The sequence below is a fragment of the Oryctolagus cuniculus genome, chromosome 11 (genome assembly GCF_964237555.1).
Source record: "Oryctolagus cuniculus chromosome 11, mOryCun1.1, whole genome shotgun sequence".
NCBI classification, from domain to species: domain Eukaryota; kingdom Metazoa; phylum Chordata; class Mammalia; order Lagomorpha; family Leporidae; genus Oryctolagus; species Oryctolagus cuniculus.
This window is the reverse complement of record NC_091442.1, coordinates 3,018,461-3,042,055: the sequence shown is the minus strand read 5'-3', so window position 1 is coordinate 3,042,055 and position 23,595 is coordinate 3,018,461. Positions and strand designations below refer to the sequence as shown.

Here is a 23,595-nt window from a genome sequence, read left to right as displayed (position 1 = left end):
CCTGCCCACGGCCCTGAGCCTGTGGCCTCCCTGCCTCTGTGCAGAATGGGAGTTTGCTGGAGGCTAGCTAAAGGGCGGCCGGCCGAGGCCCGCTGGGCACCCCCAGGAGTACTAACGCGGAGCAGAGACAGGGAGCAGGTCTTCAGCTGGGCGTCACGGCTGCTGTCACCCTGGGGCTCCACTCAGATCCTGGTGTCCAGGCGGCTGCAGGCCCAATCAGGAGGCCAGCTTGAAGGCCATGCAGCCCACCAGGCCCTGCTCCCCAGCCCACCATGCCCCCTCTCCACCCACCACGCCCCTCTCCCCACTCCGCGCAGACTTCTAACGCCCATCTCCTTGGTTCTCTATCCCTGAATCACCTTAGCCTGAGCAGAGCAGGAGACTCAAGGCCCGGCTTGTTGGCCGCAGTCTGGGAACAGACAAAGGTGGGCTGCCCCTCATGGCGGAAGGCCCTGTGTCTGGACCACATGGCCGAAGGCCATGGCCCTGTGTCAGGACACACAGCGGAAGGCCACGGCCCTGTATCTGGACACGTGGCTGAAAGGCCCCAGTCCTGTGCCTGGACCACACAGCGGAAGGCCACGGCCCTGTCTGGACACACGGCTGAAGGCCACGGCCCTGTCTGGACACACGGCTGAAGGCCACGGCCCTGTCTGGACACGCAGATGAAGGCCATGGCCCTGTCTGGACGCGCCTTCCCTTTTTCTAGCCTACCAGTGTGTTTTCTACTTCTCCAGCTATCCACTCAAGACATTTTACTTTGCAGGGGCTGGCTGTTCTGATTCCAAGGAGAGATGGAGTGGAGGTTGGTCCTTTCCATATTTATCCGTGGAAATGCTTGCTCTCAAGGTAAGGGTATTAGGTGGCTATGAGGGTGGAGCCTCCAAAAGTGGGATGCGCACCCTTATCAGAGAGGCCCCACGGAGATCCCTGGGCTCTGCCTGCAGGTGAGGACACAAGGAGACGGTGCCACTCGTGAGCCAGAAGGCAGGGGCTCCCTCCACGCCACACCTGCCCCGCCCTTGACCTGGGACTGTGCTGTTGAAAATCCCCCGTGCACTGGGCTGTGCTGCAGAGAGCCCAGGGCGCTCAGATCCTGGTGGACTGACGGATTCTAGACCGCAGGGAGAGCTGGTCCTCCAGACCTGGTTTCCCCACTTTGCCTGGTGGCAAAGCCCCCACAACACGGCGTCCATCATACTCCACTCTTCTGCTCTTTGAGTGGGACCCAGGGCTGGACGTGAGGGCTGGACGGGGAACAGACGCGGAAACTCGGCGGGAGCGCCAGTCTACTTGAGTTACTGTCCGTCTGTAGCAGATTACAACTGCTGGGGCGCAAGGCGGCCCCTTGCTATGTGCGCAGATGTGGTCACGGGGAACTCGAAGGATCAGCGTGGACGGCTACGTTCCACCTGGAGCTGCAAAGGCTGTGAGTGTGGGGCGCCCGAGGGCTCGCTGGTCACTGACGACGGCTGTCGGCCGCGAGGCCTCAGTCTCTCTCTCGGGGCGTGTTTCTCCACGTGGTCTCCCACCAGGGCTGGCTGGGTTCCTCACAGCAGGGCGGCTGTGAACCGGCCCCAGCAAGGCTGCCAGGTGGAGGTCGCAGCACCTGCTACCGCTCACCACAGAAGTTGCTCACTCAACTCATGCTGCCGCCCAGTTGATGATGGCGGGCCATGACTGCTGCCATGAAGGCCACAGCCGAGAGCACGGGGGCCACACCCCCAGCATGAGGGCCACACCCCCAGCACGAGGACCACACCCCCCCAGCAAGAAGGCCATGCCCCCAGCACGAGGGCCGCACCTGGGACACGAGGGCCGCACGGATGCGTAGGCCCACCTTCCCTGCGTGGCGGCCCCAGGGTGCACAGGCGCACTGGAAACCTGGGCCAAGCGCTCCGAGAAGCAGGGACCCCGTGGCCTCCCACGCGGGTCTCTGAACCAAAGGTGAGGATAGCCTCGCCCCCGTGGGGCTCAGATGGCTCTGAGAGCAGTTGTGAGCTGAGGACGCTGGCTCCGCGGGCGCCCGCAGCGGTGCGGGGCCTCCCTGCCCCGCCGAGCCGGGGTCCTGGCCGACTTTGTCCCCGAACCGCGGGAGAGGTGGGAGTCGCTGAGGCGCGCGTGAGTCACGAGTGTAAAGTTCGCTGGCTCCGCGCGCGAGCCGCGCCGGGCCAGGGGCCGCAGGTCCCGGGGTGGGACCCGGTCGCTGCGCGCGAGAGTGTGTGTGTGCGCGCGCGCGCGCGCGCGCGTGGCCTCGCGGCGGCCGTCCCGCCCCCGCCCCTTGCTGTCCTGGGTGCGCCTCCGGCCGCAGTGCTCTTGGCCGGTTCCCCCTGTGTTTGGGCGGCGACCCCCGGGGCGCCCCTGGTTCAAAGGCCCCGCGCGGCAGCTCCAGCCCCTCCGGGGGGCGGGGAGGCGAGGGGGGTGGTGCGGAGCCAGAAAAGCCCGAGCCCACAGCCGGCCAGTCCTGCGCGGGGATGGGCAGCGCGCGCTGAAAGTTGGTGACCGCCGCACCCAACTGCCGGCTGCAGCCCAGGACGCAGCGAGCCAGCGAGCCGGCGGCCTCGAACCCCCACGGCGAGCCGCGCGGCCCGCTGTACCTGGCCACCAGCGGCCGACCTGCCGCCCCGGTGCTCCCGCGCCTGATCCGGGTTCATGGAGCCCGGGCTGTGGATCCTTTTGGGGCTCACAGTGACCGCCGCCGCAGGTAAGCGGCCCGGGGCGCGCGCCTGTCCCGGCGCGAGCGCACACAAAAGGACCTGGGCAGCGAGGTGCGCGCGTCGCGGGGAGGGCCCCGCACCCCTGGAGGCACTCGGCGGCGGGGGTGGGCGCAGCAGCTCAGCGCAGGGCCTGCACTGTGGGCTATGGGGGCTGGTTCCAGCTCACTTGGTCAGTGTCTCCGAAGCCCTCTGCAGACTGCAGAATGCTAGCCAAGTTTTCAGAGCCCGAGCAGAGTGCGTGCAAGTTTTCAGCGAATTTAGATGGCTTGCAGGCTCTGCAGGGAGTGCGTGGAGGAAGCTTGCAAGCGCTTCACACGGCATGCACTGGGCTTGGAACATTTTCGGAACCTGTGTTCAGGGCTGTGCTGGCTGCTGGAAGGCTTGGCTTAGCTCGGAGATGTGAGACAATTGGAGATAACTTTGCAGGAGTTTGCCTGCCCCGCCCCCATCCCAGGTGCGTGCGGGGTGGGCGTTGAGGGGTCTGCTCTCTGGGCTCAGGAGCCCCTGGTCTTTGCTCCTTGCAGGATTCGTGCCTTGCCCCCAGACTGGGGGTGCTGGCAGGACCAGCGTGCCCCGGGCCCCCCGTGTAGCCGGGTCTGAGGGGGACTGTGAAGACTCTGTGGCCAGCCCTAGAAGGCAGACTGTGGCCCCCACGGCAGGCAAGGGGCCCAGCCCTGGAAGCCCTGGGCGGGGGCAGGCGGCCGAGGGGGACCCGGGGCACCGCCGTGCGCGACGTTGCACCTGCTTCACCTACAAAGACAAAGAGTGCGTCTACTACTGCCACCTGGACATCATCTGGATCAACACTCCGGAGTGAGTCAGCCCCAGCCCGCCCCTGCCTCACTGTCCCCGTCCCAGGGGGCCTGATGCCACCCCTCAGCCCCTGCCGGGTCTCCCGCCAGCCCGGGTCCCGCCTGCAGGTCCATGTGTGAGCCGTGTCCCCTTCCTCGGCCCTGGCCCTGGGGAAACCCAATCCTGCCTGTGTGGTGGCGGAGAGGCCCCTCCCAGGAGCAGTGAGCTGGCAGAGAGGATTAGACACCCGAGACGCTGGCCCGAGGTGGAGGAAAGCCCCGAAAGTCTGTCCCGCACCCCAGAGGCTGAGTGTGCTTGTCCACCCTGCTGACCTCCCAGGCTGCCAGGAGTTTAGAATTCCTTGACAGCAGCCCCGCCCCCGGGGAGTTTCAGGGTGGGTCTGGCAGAGCCCGCAGAGCCAGAGGCAGCGTGGGTGCTGCGCCCCCCCCCCGGGGTCTCCCACTGCCCAGGCCCCAGGGGCTCTGGGAGCTCTCTCGCAGGGGGAGGGTCCAGCGTCCCCACACACTCAGCCCCCTGGAGCCCCCTCTCTGGAGGATCACATTTTGCACAGGATGGGGCGTGGGGCTTGACTTGGCTCTGGCCCCCGACCTCCTGGGCTCCAAGGTCCAGGACGTGGGCCAGAAAATGCTCTGTGGACACGAACTCTGGGTCTGAAGGCTGCTCGGCCGCCTCTGTGTGGTTGGCTCCCTCGTAGGTCCCTTTGTCCCCAACTTCTGAGCCCACTGGGCGGTCGCTTTGAAGGGACGCAGCCGCCTTGTGTCATGGACTAAGTGCAAGGGAGGGTCAGGCTGAGGGCCCAGTGTCTCAAACCAGGCAGCCAGGCTCCTGCCCGCATCCAGGATGGCGGTCTGCAGAGTCACCCGGCTGGCCCCGGCGACGGCAGAGCCGGCTGCACACAAGGACCCGCCTCGCTTTCACCTTCTGCCCTCGCCGTCTGCAAACTCGACCTGGGGGCTCCACCTTTGCATTTCACCCTGGATTGCACAAATTGTGCTGCGGAACCGGATGGCACCAGGGAGGAAGGGGGAGGGGGGAGGGGCGCCCCTCCACCTGCTTGCCCTTCGCCGGGAGGTCACGGGGATGTGTGTTGGGATGTCAGGGATCGCCGTCTCTTCTCACACACAGTATCAGAGTCACCCCCTCCTATAGCTGGCTCCTGGCACTGTGTTCTGGCCCAGTTAGCCTCACGGGGTCAACAGTGGGACGAGTCCTTGCCCTGGCGACAGCCCCAAGCTGTGGATCTGGAAGGAGAAAGAAGGAGGTTAAGAGATGAGGGGCAGGTGGCCTAGGCAGGTTGTAGGGGAGGCAGGGGGACCTGGGACCACCTCGGCTTCGCCTGTCTGCCTAGCCCAGCACCGGCTGCAGTGGGAGCAGTTTCTTGAGACCTATCCGGGGCTCAGAAGAGTGCCCTATCTGTTTGAGGTGTCTACCACGGCCCGAGATGGAGCTGTGCGTCTGAATTCTACCAGGACGGCAAACTCGGTCACTTTCTCCCCAAAGTCTGATTTACCTCTTCCCCTCTTTCTCTGCTCCGTGTCACTGTAAACACCAGGAAAGAGTAAATCTGGCGTTGGGGCGTCCCGCAAGGTACTTGGAAAACAGAAGTGACGATAGCCAGACTCGGGCGTTTTGAGATTAGACAAGCAGAATGATTTTTATTGGGAAGACTTTCCTGGCCAGCTTTCCCTCCTTCGCGCCTTCCCCTCCCCCTTCCATTCTGGACCTCTGTCGATGCATCAGTAGGTCCATGTGCTGTCTCTAAAACATCTCAGGCAAGATTGCAGGTTGAGAAAACGGCTCCAGTGATGGGACGTGGGGAGAGGCAGAGATCTGGGCCGTTACTTCGTGGAGCTGGCAGGTGCCGGGTGCTGGCTGCAGTGAGGAAAGGCGGGGTCCTTGCCCAGGTTCCTCTCCCTCACCTGTTCCCAGGGTGTGGCTTTGTCCTTGTCCCTCCCACTGGGGCGGGGGGCCTCCGAGGAGCCCTGCTCCTCAAGTGTGAATCCGGGGGCACTTGGACTTGGGGTGCCCTTCTCTTCTGGAGTCTTGGACGGCTCTCCTCCTCCTGTCCACTCGTGGCCCAGAATCAAGCGTCCCCCCTCGTCTTAGCAGGATGGCTCTGTGCCTGTGGTCTGGGCAGGAGCAGTGCCGGGATTTCCTCGCCAGGCCCTGTGCGCCTCACGGAGCCGTGGTGTCGAGGCCAGCGCTGGTGACATTGCTGTTCCAGCAGGTCACGTCTGTCCCTGGGGCCGGAGGGCTGTGCGTCTCTGGTTTCCCCACTTTGTTCTGTGTCCTGAGCTTGGTCGGCCTCTTCAGTCAGGGCCAGCAGGCCGGGGACGCCTGGTCAGTGCTGGCTGACCCGGGTTAAGTCCCCCTGCTTGTCGCTGTGCCTGTGGTCCTCGTCTGTGGCACTGTGCTCACACGTGAAGTCTGCCCATGCAGGGCGCATGGATGGCTTTCTGAGGGAGGCCTGTGTCTGCCCGTAGGCGTGCGTGGGGAGTGGTCCCGGGACCCTGCCTGTCACTGCTGGTGCCTCCTTTAGAAGGCTCCGCAGGAGCAGCAGATGCGTCCCGTGACACCTGCACGTGGCCCCACCGCGGCAGCTGAGATCACAGCGAAGCATGGAGGCTGGCTGTGTTGGGAACCCCAGCTCCCCACGGCTCCCCGACAACTCTGCCGCTGCCAAGAAAAACAAAAGTCAAGTCGGCGACGAGGGGAGTGGAGAGCAGGGCAGTCGTGCATGGTCCAGAAGCACGGGGCATGTGTGAGCGTGTGTGCATGCATGTACCTGTGTGTACACGCGTGTGTGCATGTGTGTGCCTGTATGTATGCATGTGTGCATATATATGCATGCGTGCATGTGTGCTTGTGTGTGCATGGGTGTGTGTGTGTGTGCAGGCAGGTGGATTGTAAGGAGCTGGCTGACGGGACGGAGGGGCCAGTCAACTGGACGTCCGTGTGCTAGTTGGAGTTGTAGGCCTGAGTCCACAATGCCTTCGTCTTGGGGGACTTCTGCGTACGCCCCGGGCTTCAGCTGACCGACTGAGGTCAGGGCACGCTCAGGACGGTCAAGTGCTTTACTCAGAGCCACTGTTTCACCTGCTAGCGGCATCTGACGTACCCTGCGAGGAACATCTTCGTGCTGCTGACCCAACTCCTGGGCAGCCTGGCCCAGCCCTGTGGCAGCGATGGCAGTGCCACCCTCACCCTACAGCTGGGGCACTGGCGGAAGAGCTGGGGGCCAGCTGGGCTGCGGGACGCCCAGCAGCGTCCGCCGCATCCCTCCCCACCCTGGGAGTGAGGGCCCCGCCACGGACATCCGAGGGAGACATTGTGACGCTGTGGCGGTGACCGTGTCTTCCAAACAGAAATGAGCCACATGAGCTTGACAAGTAGGGATGCACTTAGCCAGAGCAGGGCAGAGTGTGTGAAATTAGGACTGGTGAGAAACCTGCCGACCGCACTCCGGGGGCTCGGGTGCTCTGCCCCAGTGTCTGGGCGTCCGTGCGCCGTGTGGCCCTGGGCTGGGGGGTGCCGTCACCCCTGGGCGCCCTCTGCAAGGTGCAGACCCCAGTTCGGCCCTGTGAGAGTGGCCCTCTCGTCCCTGCTGTCCAGCCACATTCTGCCTGCCCAGGCTTGTCCGAAACATGCCAGGCTTACTTAATCCACCAGGAATGACATTTGTTTTGCATTCTTTTCTTTTCAAAGAAGCAGAGTAATGTAATAATAATAACCACAATTGACAAAGCATTTAGACTGCCTCCTGCCACACAAAGGCGACATCACCACGTGGCCTGGCCTGGCCTTTTGTGGTCCTCAGGAAAGTCACTTTGAGCACGCTTCCAAGAGGACTGCCAAGCCGTCGCGCGGAGGGTGGGGTGGCCGGGTCTGGAACGCCATCCTGCACACACGACCCGGCTGCGCCCCCACCAAGTGCTGTGGGGGCTCCTGGTGAGCATCACCCCGAGTCGTGAGCCGGCCCAGGCCGGTGATCTCATCCGGAGACGCGGCTCTTTGGGGCAGGGCCGGTCTTTTGGCCGTCAGTCTGGGCAAAGCGTCATGGACGTTTGGCCCTGGCAGCAGTGGCGATGCAAGTTGGGGTGAAGATGGCTACTCCCCGAGTCACTTGTCACAAGCCCATCAGTCAGGTGGCGACTCCCTCTCCAGCTTCCTGGAGGAGAGTGGGGAATGGCGTCCCGGCCCGGCAGTCTGGCTCTAGAACCTGCCCTCCGGCACCTGCCGCAGGTCCATTTTCCCAGCATGCACCTGCACCTGTGCACGCAGCGCCCCTGTCTGGAGTTCCTTGCCCAGGAGCCCCGGGCTGGGCTGGGCCCCAGGTGGGCTGACCGCCGTGTCCCTGCACCAGACTGCTCCCGCTGGCTGAGTTCTTTTCGGCGGTGGTGCTTTGCCGGTGTATGTAGCTCCAGCTGTTGTCATGTTTGCCGTCTGCGAGGTTCACTCGCAGCGTGAGCACCAGCCCAGAGCCTTGGTCCGTGACGGCCTCAGTGGCATTCTAGAAATACGTTCCCGGCCTGCTAAGGAGCACACGGCAGCCTGCGGAGCCTCATGGAGCCCTCAGGAGAGACAGTGGGGGTGGGGGTGATGCGTATGCCCTCCTAGCAGACGAGGTGGTCCGGCTTGCCGAAGGAGGCGCTGGCATGAAGGGAGGGGTGTGTGCGGTTGCAGGGAAAGGGCCTTGCCAGCTGTCCACGCCGGCCCTGCTGCTGGGCACAGCCACCCACCTCCTGCCTGCTGTGGTCACGCGCTGGGCTGGCCTAGGAGACAGGTCTGCGTGGCTCCTCCTGCTTCTTGTAGATCCAGCTTTCAATGAGTGCCGCCCTCTGGTTCAGGGATGATGGGTCCTGGGCTCCTCCCTCGCCCAGAGCCCTGCCTGCAGGGGGAACAGGTCGGCTGTCGTGGGCAGGAGCTGAGACTCTGGGCTCTCACGGCTCGGATTCTGCATCTGCCACTCAGGAGCCCTCTCCTCCCTGAGCCTGTCTCCAGACCTGTCACCCCCCTGAGCCTGTCTCCCCACCTGTAGAGTGTGTGTGGCGTGGCGTGGTGGGGGATTGGTAGGAGCCTTTGGGAAAGACTTGGGGGTGACGTGAGAAAGTCCTCCAGGAGTGGTGGGCACAGTGCCTCTACGCGGCCAGCACTCAGTACCTCCAAGACCATGGGGGTGGCCAAGGTGACCCATGCAGCCTGGTAGGAACCCTCCCTGGGCAGGAGCGGGTCCTACCGTAGCTCGTTCTGTGCTCGGACACCAGTGAGTGGGCCATTCTGTCCCAAGGGCGGTAGGAGGCGACCTCCTTGGGCCAGGTGAGCCGGGCTTGCTCAGTCCCTGGAGTACCACAAGGCCCAGCCTGCCGCCTCTGTTGCTGCAGCCAGAGACGGTGGCTGCGGTGTGTGGGTGTGCCCGGTGTTGTCAGGTTCACTGGCCCAGTGAGGCCTGCTGGCTGCCTCCCTTGCTGATAAGCAGTGTGATAAAGACGCCCGTGGCCAAAGGTTGTTAGGCCGTACGGGATTTGGTCCCGCCCTTTCTGCCTCTCCTTTTCCTCCCCTGTTGCTTCTGCTGGCCTCGGGATGTTGGGGGTGGGGAGGCAGGCGCTGGGGCTGTGCTGTCCTTTCAGGACAGTTTAGAACCTGTTACGGGTTCTGCTGCCGCCTCAGGTTCCTAGGGGGTGACGCAGCAGAGTGAACGCGATGCTGGAAACCCCACAGGGTCTCTGGACCCTCCCTGCCCATCGCACTGACCTTGTCCCAGACTGAAGTGGGTGTCAGGGGCCAGCTGTCAACACCTCCATCCTGGGCAATGCAATGGCCGCGGGTTTGTGGAGAGGAGGACACAGAAAGGGAGAGGGTGGCGGCCGGCCAGACGGGGCCCAGACGAATGTGGACCCAGACGAACGGGGGCCCAGATGGACCGGGACCCAGACAGAACAGGGCCCAGACGGACCTGGACCCAGACAGACCAGGGCCCAGATGGACCGGGACCTGGACGGACTGGGACCCAGATGGACCGGGACCTGGAGGGACCGGGGCCCTGACAGCCATGGTTTCACTCATGAGGGTTTTTCTGTCTTAACTGTTTCTGTCCCCTCCTTGGAAACCCAGCACTTGGTCGCATCCCCATTTTGGGTTTCAGTAGCACATTCTTGGGAATGCAGGAGGGCAAGGTGTTCCTCCGAAATCCGGAGGCCTTGCCGCTGCCTTCCCGAGTGCTCCCAGGAACCCTGAGCCGGCATGAGCCTGGCGGAAGTGTAGCCGAGCCCCACTCGAGTCTGATGTGAAGCCAGGGAGCTGGGTGCAAAGGGGTTGTGACCCCGCGTGCCCCCCGGGGGAGCTTGGCTCTCTGGAGATGAAAGGGGCGGTGCGGTGGGAACTTGGCCTTCATCACATGAACACTCTGACATCTCTGGTGCAAGAATTTAAAACAGAGGAAGCTGCAAGGCAAACAATGCCTTCTCCTGGAGGGAGGCTCCTCGCCAAGGCTGCAACCCGGACTGGCTTTTATGACCTCAGCCCCCAGCCCCCAGCCCCGCGCGGGACCCGACGTCTCAAGTTCTCTGCTGGGGAACTGCAAGGCCCGTGGTGAACCCGTGTAACCCCCGCTCAGCCACCGGGGCCCCATTTCGCCTAAGAAAGTGATCTGTTCTCTTTCCACATCAGGTTTAAGTTGAAACCAGATTTTTTTAAAGCATGCACACGTGCACACACACACACAGACAGGCGTACATTCGCACACACAGGCACACATAGGCAGGCACACACACACTGTGGCTCCTTTCGGATAGGAGTTAAATAAATCCTGAAAACGGCCAGGTGAGGTAGGGATGGCCACGACGTGGATGACCACTTGTGCGGGTGCAGTGTTGGGGTGCCTCTCCCCAGCCAGGTCTCCCGAGGACACACAGAGGGGCCTGGGCGTCCACTTGGCGTTCTCAGCACAGAGCCTTGGGAGAGCTGGGAGCCTCTGGAGGGCTTGGAGGCTTGGGCTGACTTAGCAGGAGCCCCTCTGAAGGCTCTAACTGCGGAATAGGTCAGCGGGGAGCCCTGGGCCCTGGCCCAGTAATGTAAAAACCAGAAACAGACTTGTTTTATGAGTCAATGAGAAAGGCCCAGTGACAGATGTGGGGATGTGGCCCACGGCAACAATGGCCCCACTGGTGAGGTTTTGCCTTGGGGTTTGGTTCAGGGAGTCGCGGTGAGCTTTGCCAAGAGTCAGAGGTGAGGAAGCAGAGGGCTGAGTGTCATCCTGGGATCTGTGCCAGTCTTATTTCTGTGGGGTCCTACTGGACCAAGGCGGGAGTGGGGTGAGCGAGGCGTTCCTGGGGCAAAATCTCTGTAGGAAGAATTGGTAACATGGGATGCGGTATTTTCAGAGAATCGAACTGAGTGCAGAAAGTCCCCATAAACAAAAGATCCGCACTTTTCACAAAGGCGGGCTCTGCCTGTGAGCTTGTCAGCTTTGCCTCGCTGGCCTGGGCCGGCCCTGGCCAGACTCCAGTCTTCCCCAGCTGCGGTGAGGGATGGATCCACTGGAGACACCGCGACAGCTGCACCCGCGGACACAGCGAGGTCGGGGACTCAGGGAGGCTGCCTGTCGCCCCGGCGGCGGACAGCCTTGCTCACGAAGCTCACCGCATTCCCTACTGTGCAGGCTCTGAAGATTAGCCAGGGTGTCTCCACTGCTGGCTGTGGACTGTTTAAGGGGCTGTGGACTGTTTAAAGGGCTGTGGAGACTCTCAGCATTTATTTTATCCCTCTGCCAACACCCCGTCCTTACACGAGTACCTGCTCCCTGTTTGCTCCTTTGGTTTCCACTGCTGGGAACTATTTCGGGCCTCGTCTGTCTGCAGCTTTGCATAAAGTTATAATGAGGCGGGCCGTGCCGGCGGGGGCGTCCCTGCCTCCTCGCGCCCTGGAATTCTTCAGGGTCACGGGCAGTTGGGGAGGGAAACTCTACACTGGCTCATCTGGTGGGTTGCCGCAGACTGGGGGAACCGAGTGGCCTGTCGGGTTCTGAGATGGCCCACGTACGAGTGGGAGGAGTGTCGTACTCTTCTTGTTTGTTTATTTTTAGTGGTAACTCCTGAAGATCCCGCGCCACTCCCGAAACAGGCATTTGTCCTTCTTTCCTTTGACTGCTGGTGGCTCCTGCAGGTCCTTTCAAGTGCGTGTGCTGCAGCTGGGGGGCCGTGGGGGGCCGGCTCTGTGTTCCAGTGAGCTGATGCGGTGATAAATTCTGTGACTTGGGGCTATTTTTAAGCCCAGCCGTATGGTAGTAGGCCACAGACGAGAGTAGACAGTTGGGCTACCGCTTTCTAGATGTGGTTGGTGAGATCCTGGGACACTCTGAGCTGGGGCGGGGCGGGCACCCACACTCAGTTGTGGTTTTATTACCGGAGCCAAGGTCTAGGCTGTGGCATCCACTGCAACATTGTTGAGAAATCAGCTGCAACACTAGGCCTTCTGTGGCTGTGCCGTTGGGAGACGCTGGAGTGATGGTGAGCTGGAATTCGGAGCTGGGTCGAGAGGACGGGTCAGCCCTACCCTTTCTTGGGCCCGGAGGGAGGGCGCCACCAGCCCAGGGAAGCCTCTGCTGTCCCATCTTTCGCCTCAGCGACTGTGCAGCCAGGGAGGGAGCTCACGTGGCCTGAGCAAGGTGTTCCCAGACGTGGCTGGTGCGCATCAGGTGGTCCCGAGACCAGGCTGTTCCAGCGAGAAACCGTGCACTCGGGGGCCTCAGGGTGGCCTGGAGGTGATGGGGAGTGGAGACCTCCTCACTTCTTTCCTGTAACAGACGCCTGTGACTGGGGTGTGGGAGTGAAGGATGCTGGGGCACAAGTGAGCAGACGCACACGGTGATTCCCGCAGCCCCACCCGGCGGCTCCTCCCCACCAGGGAGCGCGCCACGGCCAGATCCCACGTGTCCCAGGAACGGCCTTATTCTTGGGGCTTTAAGACCCCTGTGATGTTGTGGAGATGCCCAAGCACTCTGGGCCTGGGTACTCACCCGGGTACTTCCCTTGTGAGGGCGGGCCGGCTGTCTTCAAAAGCAGCCACAAGCCAGGCACATGGCACGCGGCGTCTCTCTGCAAGCCCTCAGGAACTGGGGGGGCCTGCTGGGGGTGCACCTGCCCCCTCGGGGGGCTGGGTGAGGGGTCTCCCCTGAGTTCTGATCGGAAGCTGGGAGGATTACCCTCAGCAGAAGTCAAGCTGCCGCTCAGGTGCGCGCTCGGGATGCTCGTGGGCCCGGGTTTGCATCGCGGCCTTGCGGCCGGAGCCTGCGCGTGTGTTTTCTGCTTGTATCACGAGGTCCTTCCCAGGCTGTTTGCTTCCCTGGGGCTTGGCTGGCACGAGGCCTGGCCCGCAGCAGGCTTTCCCACGTGGGAAAGACGAGTTCAGCAGAGGACAAGGCTTGTGTGGGGTCGGCCAGGTGTCCAGGGCCTGGGCTCAGAGCACAGCCTGCTCGCGTCCACCTGCTGAAGGAGGGGCCGAGCCAAGCGAGGCGTTTCACAGTGGGCACAGCTGGGAGGAAAGGCCTGCGGCCAGCCCAGGGAGGGGGCGGGGGTGCTGTCGCAGTGAGAAAAGTTTCTGTGTCCCAGCAGCTGGGAGGCTGCAGGCCTTCCTGTCACACTCGATGGCCGTGGAGTCCACGGTGACGAGCAGCAGAAACCTAGGACAAGGACGTTTCCTGTGGGATGCAGGATGTCCCCGGGGCCAGGGGAGGGGCCCCAGGAGCAGAAGGAGGGGCTGGGTTGGGGGGCAGGCTGTAGGGTCCGCCCCCGGACAAGACTCCGGAGCACTTGCGGACTTGGGTGTCTCCACTCAGGAGCTGGGGTCAGAGTGGCCCTGACCCGTCCTAGGGACCGGACAGGGGTGGCAGGTCACCAGACAGTCCCTCGGCCCTCACACCGTGTGGGGTGGGGTGTGTGGGGATGGCGATTCCCATGGGAAATGAGAGCCTGGATTCTAGGAGACAAAAGGGACAAATGATGGCTCTGACTAACCCTGCTTTGAGTCCTTTCAGAGTGTGTGCTCCTGGCCTAAGCGTGTGCATACATGTACACGTGTGTGTGCGTGTGCACACAGCTGGCGCCAACTAGGTGAAACGAGGCGCTCTCACCGGCCTTGGAGATTGGGCTGCTGCATCCTGCCTTGCTCACTGGGTCTGCCCGCCCTCTCGCCGGCTGAGGTTACAGAGAGACTACATGAAGGTCACGGGCGTGCGCAGAATTCCGAGCCGGGAGGTGGTGAGTGGTGCCTTCACAGGCAGGAATTTAATGAAATCTTGCAGTGGGGCATGTCAGGGTCTGGAGCCGGTCCTCCAGGGAGCAGCGGGAGGCAGTATCCGGTGACCGCTGGTGCCAGGCAGCAGGGGTCTGCCCCACTCTGCTCATGGGAAGCAGCTGTTTCTCCTCGTGGCCACAGGACCCGTTGGCAGGGCTCTGCCGTCTGCAGTGGACTCCCTGGGCCCACAGGACCCGTTGGCAGGGCTCTGCCGTCTGCAGTGGACTGCCTGGGCCCACAGGCCATGTTGTGTTGCTCTTCCTGCTTCAGAAGAAAGCAAAGCCCGGCAGTCCCTGAGTGTGCTGGGGGTGTGGGGGCCGGCAGCCCCTGAGTGTGCTGGGAGCTGGGGCCGGCAGCCCCCGAGTGTGCTGGGGGCGTGGGAGCCGGCAGCCCCCGAGTGTGCTAGGGGTGTGGGGGCCGGCAGCCCCTGAGTGTGCTGGGGGCGTGGGGGCCGGCAGCCTCTGAGTGTGCTGGGGGTGTGGGGGCTGTTCAGCTGGCCTCGGGTGTGTTTTTTTTATAATTTTTAATTTTATATATTTGAAGGGAGGAGGAAGAGAGAAAAAGAGGTCCCCAAATGCCCACAACAGCCAGGAGCTGGTGCCAGGTCTCCCACGTGGGTGCAGGACCTCCCTGCTCCAGCCTCGTCGGGTGCTCATTAGCGGGGAGGTGAAATGGGGAACGGAGCCAGCTCCCTGCTAGGTCTGGGAAGGCAGCAGAGGATGGCCCTAGTGCTTGGGCCTCTGCACCCACGTGGAGGACCCAGGAGATGCTCCAGCCTGGCCCAGCCCTGGCCGTTGTGGCCATCTGGGGAGTGAACTAGCAGAGGGATCTCTCCCCGCCCTTCCTCTCTCCCCCTCCCCCGTCTTCCCCCCTCTCCCTCCCCCCTGCCCCATAAATCAACATGTCAAATAAATCAATCTTTAAAAAAAGGCATTTTCGGCCGGCGCCGCGGCTCACTAGGCTAATCCTCCGCCTTGCGGCGCTGGCACACCGGGTTCTAGTCCCGGTCGGGGCGCTGGATTCTGTCCTGGTTGCCCCTCTTCCAGGCCAGCCCTCTGCTGTGGCCCGGGAGTGCAGTGGAGGATGGTCCAAGTGTTGGGCCCTGCACCCCATGGGAGACCAGGAGAAGCACCTGGCTCCTGCCATTGGATCAGCGCGGTGCGCCGGCCATGGCGGCCATTGGAGGGTGAACCAGCGGCAAAGGAAGACTTTTCTCTCTGTCTCTCTCTCACTGTCCACTCTGCCTGTCAAAAAAAAAAAAAAAGCCATTTTCCAGATTTAATGCTTGTAGAGAGGAGTCCAGTGGTCTCGGTGTGGCTGTGCAGAGAAAGGATGAACCTGGGACGCTTGGAGCTGGCGTCTCGTCACACTTCTATGGGACACTCGGGAAGCACAGAGAACTAGGAAGCCTCTGATGTCACCCTCACCTCCCGACAGACGAGGGGCATTGTGAGTGTGTGAGTCGAGAGCATTGTGTCTCAGACACGCGGGCCTGCTGGCCGGCGTCTGGACGCACCCCGGCCTTGGCCCCTCCCGTGTGTGGGGCTGTGTGTTCCACCTGGAACAGTAACAGGAGGAGGAGCTGCGTATGTCCATGAAGAGCTGCGTCCTCTGAGCCGTGCTCATGGAGCGCCAGGCCGGGACAACTGGGGTGAATCTGCTGGTCAGAGGTTCCCCGCCCGTCTAACGTCACGCTCACGGCTGCACCGTTAGGCTGTCCTGTTCTGCATTCAGGAGCCGGTGGCCAAGGCAACGGCATGACTGTGGTGGAGCGGTGAAGCCTGCACCACCGTGCTGTCTGCTTGGCCACATATCTCAAACGTGGGCCTGGTGGGTGGGACTTGTCTGCCTGACACGGGGCACTCGCTTCCCAGAAGCCCCCACAGTAGCCGGCTCTGGTTTGCTGCTGACTCCGCTGCGAGCTGTTCGGGCCGCGTCCCATTTGATTTGCCCAGCAGGCCTTTAGTCAATCCGAAACCGCCGAGCAGGTGGGGCGACCGTCCTGTAAGTGCTTTCCAGCCTAATCCTGGAGCTGCTGGGGAGTCGCTCTCCGCGCTCTGTGCACCTCGCACACACCTGTGCACGCTGGCTGCTGGCCCTCCTCCAGCCGTTCCCAGGAGCTGTGAACTGAGGGCACAGACGCACTTGCAACAATTCCAGGGATTCAATGCAGGCTCAACAAATGTCAGAGATCCTTGGCGATGGCTTTTGTGGCTATGGAACCCTTTAGAGCGAAAAGAGTCCCCGTATAGAATGATCTCACAATTAGATGCTGGTTGCTCAACCAACAGTTTTTATTTGCCCGACCTTGGCTAGCTCCATGACGGATACAAAAGAGGTCAGACACCTTCCAGAGTGGCTGGTAACCCACTCTCCCCTGGGAGTTAGAGGGCCTCCTGGGGTTCTCACCCATTGCAAGGAGTCCGAGAGAACCAAAGCCATGTGCCCCTTCTTCTAGACCAGGTTCCCGGGATTCGGGGTCCTGATGTCCAGGGCCTGTGCACTGCCACGCTCTCAGAGTCAGGGCCAGCGCAGGGCTCGGGTGCATAACCCCTGGTCCCCTGTCCTGCAGGGCCCTCGGGGCAGCTGTTTGCGGGTGGGGAGGGAGTTAGGGCTGCAGCCCAGACGAGGCCCCCTGGTGTGGGATGGAGCCGGAGCGAAGAGAAGGCACACCCAGTCTCCTTGGGCTGCCACGTTTCTCATGGAACTCCAAGGGTCCCCAGAATTCGGAATTCAAGGCTGGACTCCCGAGATGTTGGGAAGCCTGTGTGTCCTGGGAGGGGCGTGGGACTCCTTTCTCTAAGGGCTCCTCGGGGTGGTTTGCCGTCTTTCAATGTTCGGAGCCAGGAGCCGTGGGAAGCTCCATTCTGAGCCCTTGGACGGCCAGGCCAGGGCAGGGGCTCGCGGGAAGGAGAGGGCTGGGTGCTGGGGCAGTGCTGGGTGTGTCTCAGCAAGCCCGCCTGGCCGTCTCCTCCCGTGGAGCACTTGGTGCCCTGTGGATGCTGAAGACAGTCAGAATCACAGGTCTCACCGTTGATGGAAAAATGGGAACACTGTCACTCCTCGTGCGTAATTCTCACCCAGAAATAGGGAGCCGGGTCAGCATCAACACTTGGAGACTTCATGGGACCCCATCACCGGGAAAACACCCCTTCAGCCAAATCCCGGCTCCCCACAGTGCCTGCATTGTCTTTGCACCCCTCCCCCATCTCCCGTTGCTGAGAAAAGCGGGATTTCAGCGCAGGGTCCGCCCAGAGCAGGCCTGTCCCCTGCTTCCTGTCTCCGCTTTATGAGCCGGGACTGCCCAGCGTCTGGGCCTGCCTCTGTCGGGAGCACACCACAATGCTCTCTCTGCGGGCGCCTGGGGAGAGGAGAACAAGGGAGGAAGAATAGGCTCGGGTGAGTTCCTGGCTGCAGTCTCCTGCCCAGCAGGGAGGGAGGCCGGCTCCAGGCATCAGATCACCGCGGGCGCCCCCACCCCCTTTGCCCGCACCGCGCCGGCCAGGCTCCGTGGTGTGTGTTTCAAATGAAGAGAAATTCAATTTGATTTTATTTTTAAAGTGCAGAGAGGATGTCAGGACACCCTTTGAGGTGGATAATTGGTGATGCTTCATGGGGTTCGTGGAGGCCAAGGTGGCCGGGTCTTTGGGGACCAAGCAGGAAAACCAGCGCTTACTGGGAAAGCGGCTTGGGCCACATCCATTTCCTCTCGCTGCCCCATGTCGTGCCCCGGGTGTTAGTGAACCCGGCCTCTGCTTTTGACGTTCCCCCTGACCCCGCCTGCAGTCCTCTCTCTTCCCTGGGGAGTGCCAGCTTGCATGTGCAGAAGTACAAGAACCAGGATCCAGTGCTCACTGCCTCGAACCATGCCCCCACCCTCCTGTCCCGACGCCAGCTGTGAGGGGCGTTGGGCAGTGGTTTCAAACCTTTCTCCCTCATAAGTGGGTTCCTAACACAAGCTGCACGCTCCGTGGGATTGCCTGGGCGACAGTGGGGTGCCCCGGCGGGCACACAGGGTCCCTGTGATGGGAGGAAGCGCCGTGCGGAGGCCAGGGCACACTGTCAGCAATACTAAGCCTAGCTGTGGTGTTGTCATCAGCAGTGAGCGCAGAACCAGCCCAGTTGTTGGCAGAGTTGTCTGGGACGGCGCCCGGCTGCGGGCCAGGCAGCGTTGAGGGGGCCCCTAGGTGCTGGTTGCTTTGTAAGTGGTGAGCAGACCCTGGTGTCGTGCAGGATCCAGACAGGGCCCAGCACGAGGGTCACCCACACGTTCTTGTCTGGTTTGTCATGTGAAGACTGGGCACCCCACTTCTGCCAAATCACTTCGCAGCTTTCCAGTGGGTGAGGCGGAGGCCCAGGTGGAGTGTTCCATGGTGGGGAACAGGACCTGCCCGGGAGGGACGCAAGCCAGCGTGGTTTGGTGCACGTGCGTGCGTGCACTGGTGGGGTGTGCAGTGCCTTAGGTGGGCACACGCCTGGCGGTTGGCTCCCAAGAGGGCGGCCGCTGGGGGAGTCCCGCTGGGCCCTTCCATCCACTTGGCCCAGCTCACAGCCTCTGGGGTGCAGAACGCTGGGCTGTGCAGCTCACTCCAAACCATCCACAGACCAGGAACTGGGTGAGGGGTGCACATGGGTTCCTGCGACACCTCCCGTGTCCCATCCGGGCCCGTGTACGCTCCCCTGACGTCGCCCTGTGCTCTGCAGGCAGACCGTGCCCTATGGACTGTCCAGCTACAGAGGAAGCCTCCGGGGCAAGCGGGCCGTGGGGCCATTTCCAGGGAGCGAGCAGCCCTCGCCGCAGACCCCCGTACGCTGCCGCTGTGTGGGGAGAGAGGACAAGGCCTGCACGCGCTTCTGCTCCCAGGCCGTGGACACCCGCAGGTAGGCCACCCTCAGTTCCTCATAAATCCAGATGCAAATCCCCCTGGCCAGGACCAGGCCAGAGCAGGAGCTGCACAGAGGCGGGTGTGGGTGGCCCAGCTGGGTCCTGACCACAGGGGTCCTGCGTGCCGGTGAAAGAAGGACGTGGTGTCCCCCAGCCTTGGGGCCGTGCGGGACAGAGCCGTGGCCACCTCTGGTCTCCTCTGGCCTGAACGCACTTCACCAAAATCTGAACACGGCCACTACCACTCAAAGACTGAGGAATTGACCCCCACCAAATGTGTATTTTTCTGTTTCTTTTTTAAAGATTTATTTATTTATTTGAAAGAGTTACACAGAGAGAGGAGAGGCAGAGAGAGAGAGGCAGAGAGAGAGAGGTCTTCCATCCACTGGTTCACTCCCCAGATGGCCGCAATGGCCAGAGCTGTGCCCATCTGTAGCCAAGAGTCTGGAGCTTCTTCCAGGTCTCCCAGGCATGTGCAGGGGCCCAAGCACTTGGGCCATCTTCCACTGCTTTCCCAGGCCACAGTGGAGGGCAGTATCGGAAGTGGAGCAGCCAAGACTCGAACCGGCGCCCATATGGGATGCTGGCTGGCACTGCAGGCGGCAGCTTTACCAGCTACACCACAGTGCTGGCCCCTTGATTTTTCATAAACAGCACACCACTCATGGGGTCATCCGGCCTCACTGCTCCGTGTCCATGCCTAGCCACTGCAGGCTGGAACAGGGGGATGCTCACCTGGGCGTGAGACCTGCAGTATCACTCCCCCAGGGTCACTCATTCACAAGAATCCACTTCTAAGCTGTCTGCTTGAGAGAGCTGGAGACCTGTGCCTGTTGGATGAGCCAGCAAAGCTTGGCTCGGAGCCGGGCTGCAGCCTTGAGAGGTGTTCCCTGGGGTGTACCTGTCCATGCTCCCCGCCCCTCCTGGCAAACAGCTGAGTGTGGAGAAGGTGCTGTACTCTGGTAGTAGTCCAGCCCTCGGTGCTGTGCCCGAGACGTGAGCCCTGGGGAGTGCGCTCGTGAGCTCGTGGTGGGGGAGGAGGTGGCCCTGGGATGGGGCAGGTTGACTCATGAAGCTGGTGTCTCCCCACAGCGACATCGGGACCACAGCAGAACCAGGCGCGGCAGAGGAAGGCGACACTGCTGGGGCCCCGCGAGGCCTGCGTGGGAGGAGGTGAGGCTGAGCGCGTGTCGTGTGGCAGGGCGCCGAGGCGCTTTGAGGTGGGGGGCAGCCAGAAGGACCTCAGAGCTCCTGGGGCCACACCCCGCCGTCAGTGCCTGTGAGGTGGTGGTCTTGGGGTGGGCAGAGCAGTGGACAGCAGTGCCACCTCCCTGGCCAGGCGGCTGTGTGTCAGAAGCCCGGCCCCTGCATCGCTGGTAGCTCGGGGGCAGTGCTGTGCAGCCGGGAGCTCACTGTGCCTGGACAGGGCTGGCTGACCACCCACCCTGCAGGCTTCAGGGGCTGACGGGTGGGGCCTCCACCTGTCCTTTGCATCTACAGCACCGGGTGGTCTCCCGTCCCCTGACCCTGCTCTCTCCTCCGGCTGATTCTGCACAGGGCTGAATTCCAGCAGCTTGGCAGCCCCCCTCCCCACCCAAGCTCTCCAATTTGTTCTATCCATTTTTTTAACTCTTTTTTTTTTTCCCGGGAGAGACCCTGAGGGCTTCCCACAGCCCTGCTGGGTTTATTGTTGCCCAGCAGTCAGTAGGTGCAGGACTGACCTGCGCCTCTGCAGTGGGCTGCTAACTGGAGTTCAGAATAACAGCCTGGAGGTGGCTCAGGTCCCCGCAGGGGCTGAGCAGGAGAAGACGCAGCTACCCACGCCGTGGCACGAGGCTGCCGTGGCCCAGCGCGCGGTCTGTCCACATCTGTAATAAAACTAGAGGGGGTGGGGGAGGGCCGAGGCACGGAGACCCCAGGAGAGCGTGAGCCTGTGCGGCAGACCCAGCGGGGCCCCCTTCCCTCCCTTCTCTTCCTCGCCCCAACCCTGGGCTTTTCTCCGAGGGCAGGAGGTGACTAAAGCCATCCGTCCATGGCATCGTTTACTCATTTGCTTATGCATTCATTCAGCAAAGGCTGGCTAGCACCTGCTACATGCTGGGTGCTGTTTGAGGTGCTGGGTGACAGCAGGGGACGAGGCAGAGTGTGGGGAACTAGAACCGTGCGGCGGGGGGAGATGGCACCAGATACAGAAGACGTGGGCGGGGGTCGCAGGGAGGTGGAGCAGCTGCAGGGGCGGGGCGGAGGCAGGGTGGAAGCACGCATTCTTCACCCCCCCACCCCCCCCCCCCCACTGCTCCGTGTCTCCCTTCGTAGCAGTGGGAAGTTCAAGTAGGGAATCCAGGTTGCCTCAGATCGCTCGGGCTTTGCTCTGACACGGGAGCCTGGGGTGGCCACGTGATGCGTGATGCGGTGCTTTGTGGGTGGACGGAGGAGCAGAGGGGCTAGGATGTGTTCAGGTGGATGCGCTTGGAGGTGGGGTGGGCGGGAGTGGCCTCACTGGCCAGGGGCCGCTGACACAGAGACCTGGAGGAGGTGAGGGGTGAGCCAAGGAAGCCTGAGGGACGCACAGGCCCTGGGGTGTGTTCCGGGGACAGCGAGACGCCCCCCCAACACACACAGAAGACGCAGTTCCTGTGGTCATTGTGTGCGCGTTCAGAAGTGAGACTGGTGGTGCACGAGCCCCAGTGGGGCCTCGGGAGGGGTGATTCCAGGCCTCTTGACTGCGCAGGTTCCTGTAAGAAGCTTCCCTTGGGAGGGAAAAGCCTTGAATGAAAGCCGTGGTCCCCCCTTCCCTCTGGGTCGAGGTTGTGACTCCCAGGATCCCATTCACCGAGTGAAAGCCCCTCCCCCACGGGCTCGCGGTGGTCAGAGCTGGGCCGGCCTCTGCTGGCACCGCACGTTCAAGCGAGTGCCCACCAAGGAGCCGGGCGTGGGGTCTGGTTCGAATCAGGGAGCAGCTGGGCCTGTGGCGGGACGGCAGCCCCCACCTCGGCTCTGAAGGTCGCCTTCTGCAGCACGGCTCCGTGACCTGTTTTTCTTTGTCCGCTCTCCCCAAGATAGGTTGACGGCGAGGGCAGAGGAAGCAAGTGGGCCCTAGACCACCGCCAGCAGCCGCCTGTGCCCCGCAGCCCGGCCTCGGCCTCGCTCTGCCTGCCCCCGCCTCCCCTTCGAGGAACGGGCCTGCCAAGACCTCAGCCCTGCCTGGAGCGCCGTTCAATTTCCGCCTCTCCCAGGACCAGGAGTGCATTTGCCTGGGGCAGGACACCCACCCCAGCCCCCACTCCGGCCACCCCTGCTCCAGGAGTGCCCGGGTCCCAGCAGCCACCCCCCTAATGGGTAAAGCGATCCCAGATGTGCCCCGGGGCCTGACGCCCGCAGCTCCGGGTTCGTGCAGGAAATGGTTTTTGGAGAGGCGTGGCCAGTCCCAGAGCCACTTGCTGGCCTTGACATGACTCCTGGAGAGGACGTGGAGTCCAGGCTCGCTCTCTGCAGATGTGGGCCCGTGCCCCTCTTATAACGGTCACGGCCGGGCACGCCGGCTCCCGTATCCCGACCCAGGCCGCATGCGTGCTCGGTGTTGGTGAGGCACGGATTGTAGCCGTCCAGGAGTTGATGGGTTTGAATTAGTTCTGTAGGATTTGGAGACATTTGCAGCTGTACATGGTACCCACCAAAAGAATGTATCTTGAAGGAGACACAGGAGAAGCCACAGGAAAGCCTGATGTTTGGGTAGAGGAGAAGGTTCCTGTCTCGGCTCTGAGCTCCGAGGGGCGCAGTGCAGCTTGCTCTTGCCCAGTTGCCTGACCAGCTGACCCTCTGTGTCCACTGCAGACCCCAGGCCCACACACAATAGGGGTCCCAGGCCTCGTGGCCAGGAAGCCGGCCATAAAGGCAGTCCCAGCGCAAGGCTGTTAGGGTTGAGTATCTGCTTGCATGAGTTAGTGTAGATCTATGGGAGTGGCTTCAGAATAAGCCAGGAACACAAGCTCTTTGTAGATTATGTAAATTCCTATTGATCTGTAGAATTGGTAACAGCTGGGAGCTGTGACGCCCAACAGTTCACAGCTGTGCTGTCACTGCCGCCCCCCCCCCCCCAGGTGTAGGTGTGTGGAGCTGTGGCCAGGCCGGGTACTGTCCACACCGGGGAGAGGCTGCCCACCTCCCCAGCCGGCCCCCGAGTGGAGTGCGTGCCGAGGGCACTGTGCAGAAGTTCCCGATGGTGGATGATGAAGCTTTGGCCTTGGCCGAATGTTAAACTCTGCAGGTGGAAGAGTGAGGGTGTCTCTCGGGGTGGCGGTGGGTGGGGGGAGCGATGCTGGCAGGGCCGTGCGCAGTTTAGGGGGTGGCTATTTATTGTGCGACTGTTCTCTGCCTCCACGCTCTCACGTGCATCTGTTCAGTCAAGTCACTCGGTGCGTGTATCGACTTGACATCCAAACTCATATTCCTTAGAGCTCGGATGACATTTGTAAATGAGTGTGCACTGTTTGGCGCTGTGGCAAGATGATGTCTCGGAGAGAAGCCCATTCACTGTGCGAACACTCAGAAAATGCTGTCAAATGCATAATAAAAAAACCTGAAAGTTTGCTCTGATTTGGGGGCTTTTCCCTTGCTGCCCTGTGTGCGTGGTCACACGTCAGCCTGTCACGGGTCTCTGGGGAGGATGGGCGAGTTGGGGTTCGGGAAGTGGAATCCATCTAAAGTCAGTTAAGGTGCGAGATGAGGGCTGCTTGCATATTAAGCAAGCAGCGGGCTTTGGGGACTTGGGATGAAACATTCGAGCCGGACAGGAAGAGGAATGTGGTTCCAGAGAGAGCCAGACCCCGCTGTGCAGGCCCTAGAGACGGTGGCCACAAGTGACCACAGTGCAGTGTTAGGAAGGGGCGG

General features: G+C 62.3%; 1 protein-coding gene across 3 annotated transcripts; it reads left to right on the top strand.

The window, feature by feature from the left end:
* The first annotated feature begins 2,254 nt into the window (after positions 1 to 2,254).
* On the top strand, positions 2,255 to 23,301 carry EDN3 (endothelin 3). Of its 3 annotated transcripts, none has more exons than XM_008248828.4 (5): positions 2,255 to 2,704; positions 3,377 to 3,530; positions 18,525 to 18,701; positions 19,798 to 19,878; positions 21,769 to 23,301. In XM_008248828.4, the coding sequence occupies exons 1-5, from the start codon at positions 2,653 to 2,655 to the stop codon at positions 21,803 to 21,805; spliced, it is 501 nt and encodes a 166-aa protein (XP_008247050.3). In that variant the 5' UTR covers positions 2,255 to 2,652; the 3' UTR covers positions 21,806 to 23,301. The 3 variants fall into 3 exon arrangements, with proteins under 3 accessions (XP_008247050.3, XP_008247049.3, XP_008247048.3); XM_008248827.4 differs by having other exon boundaries at positions 2,256 to 2,704; positions 3,242 to 3,530; positions 21,765 to 23,301; XM_008248826.4 differs by having other exon boundaries at positions 2,257 to 2,704; positions 3,242 to 3,530.
* The last annotated feature ends 294 nt before the right edge of the window (positions 23,302 to 23,595 follow it).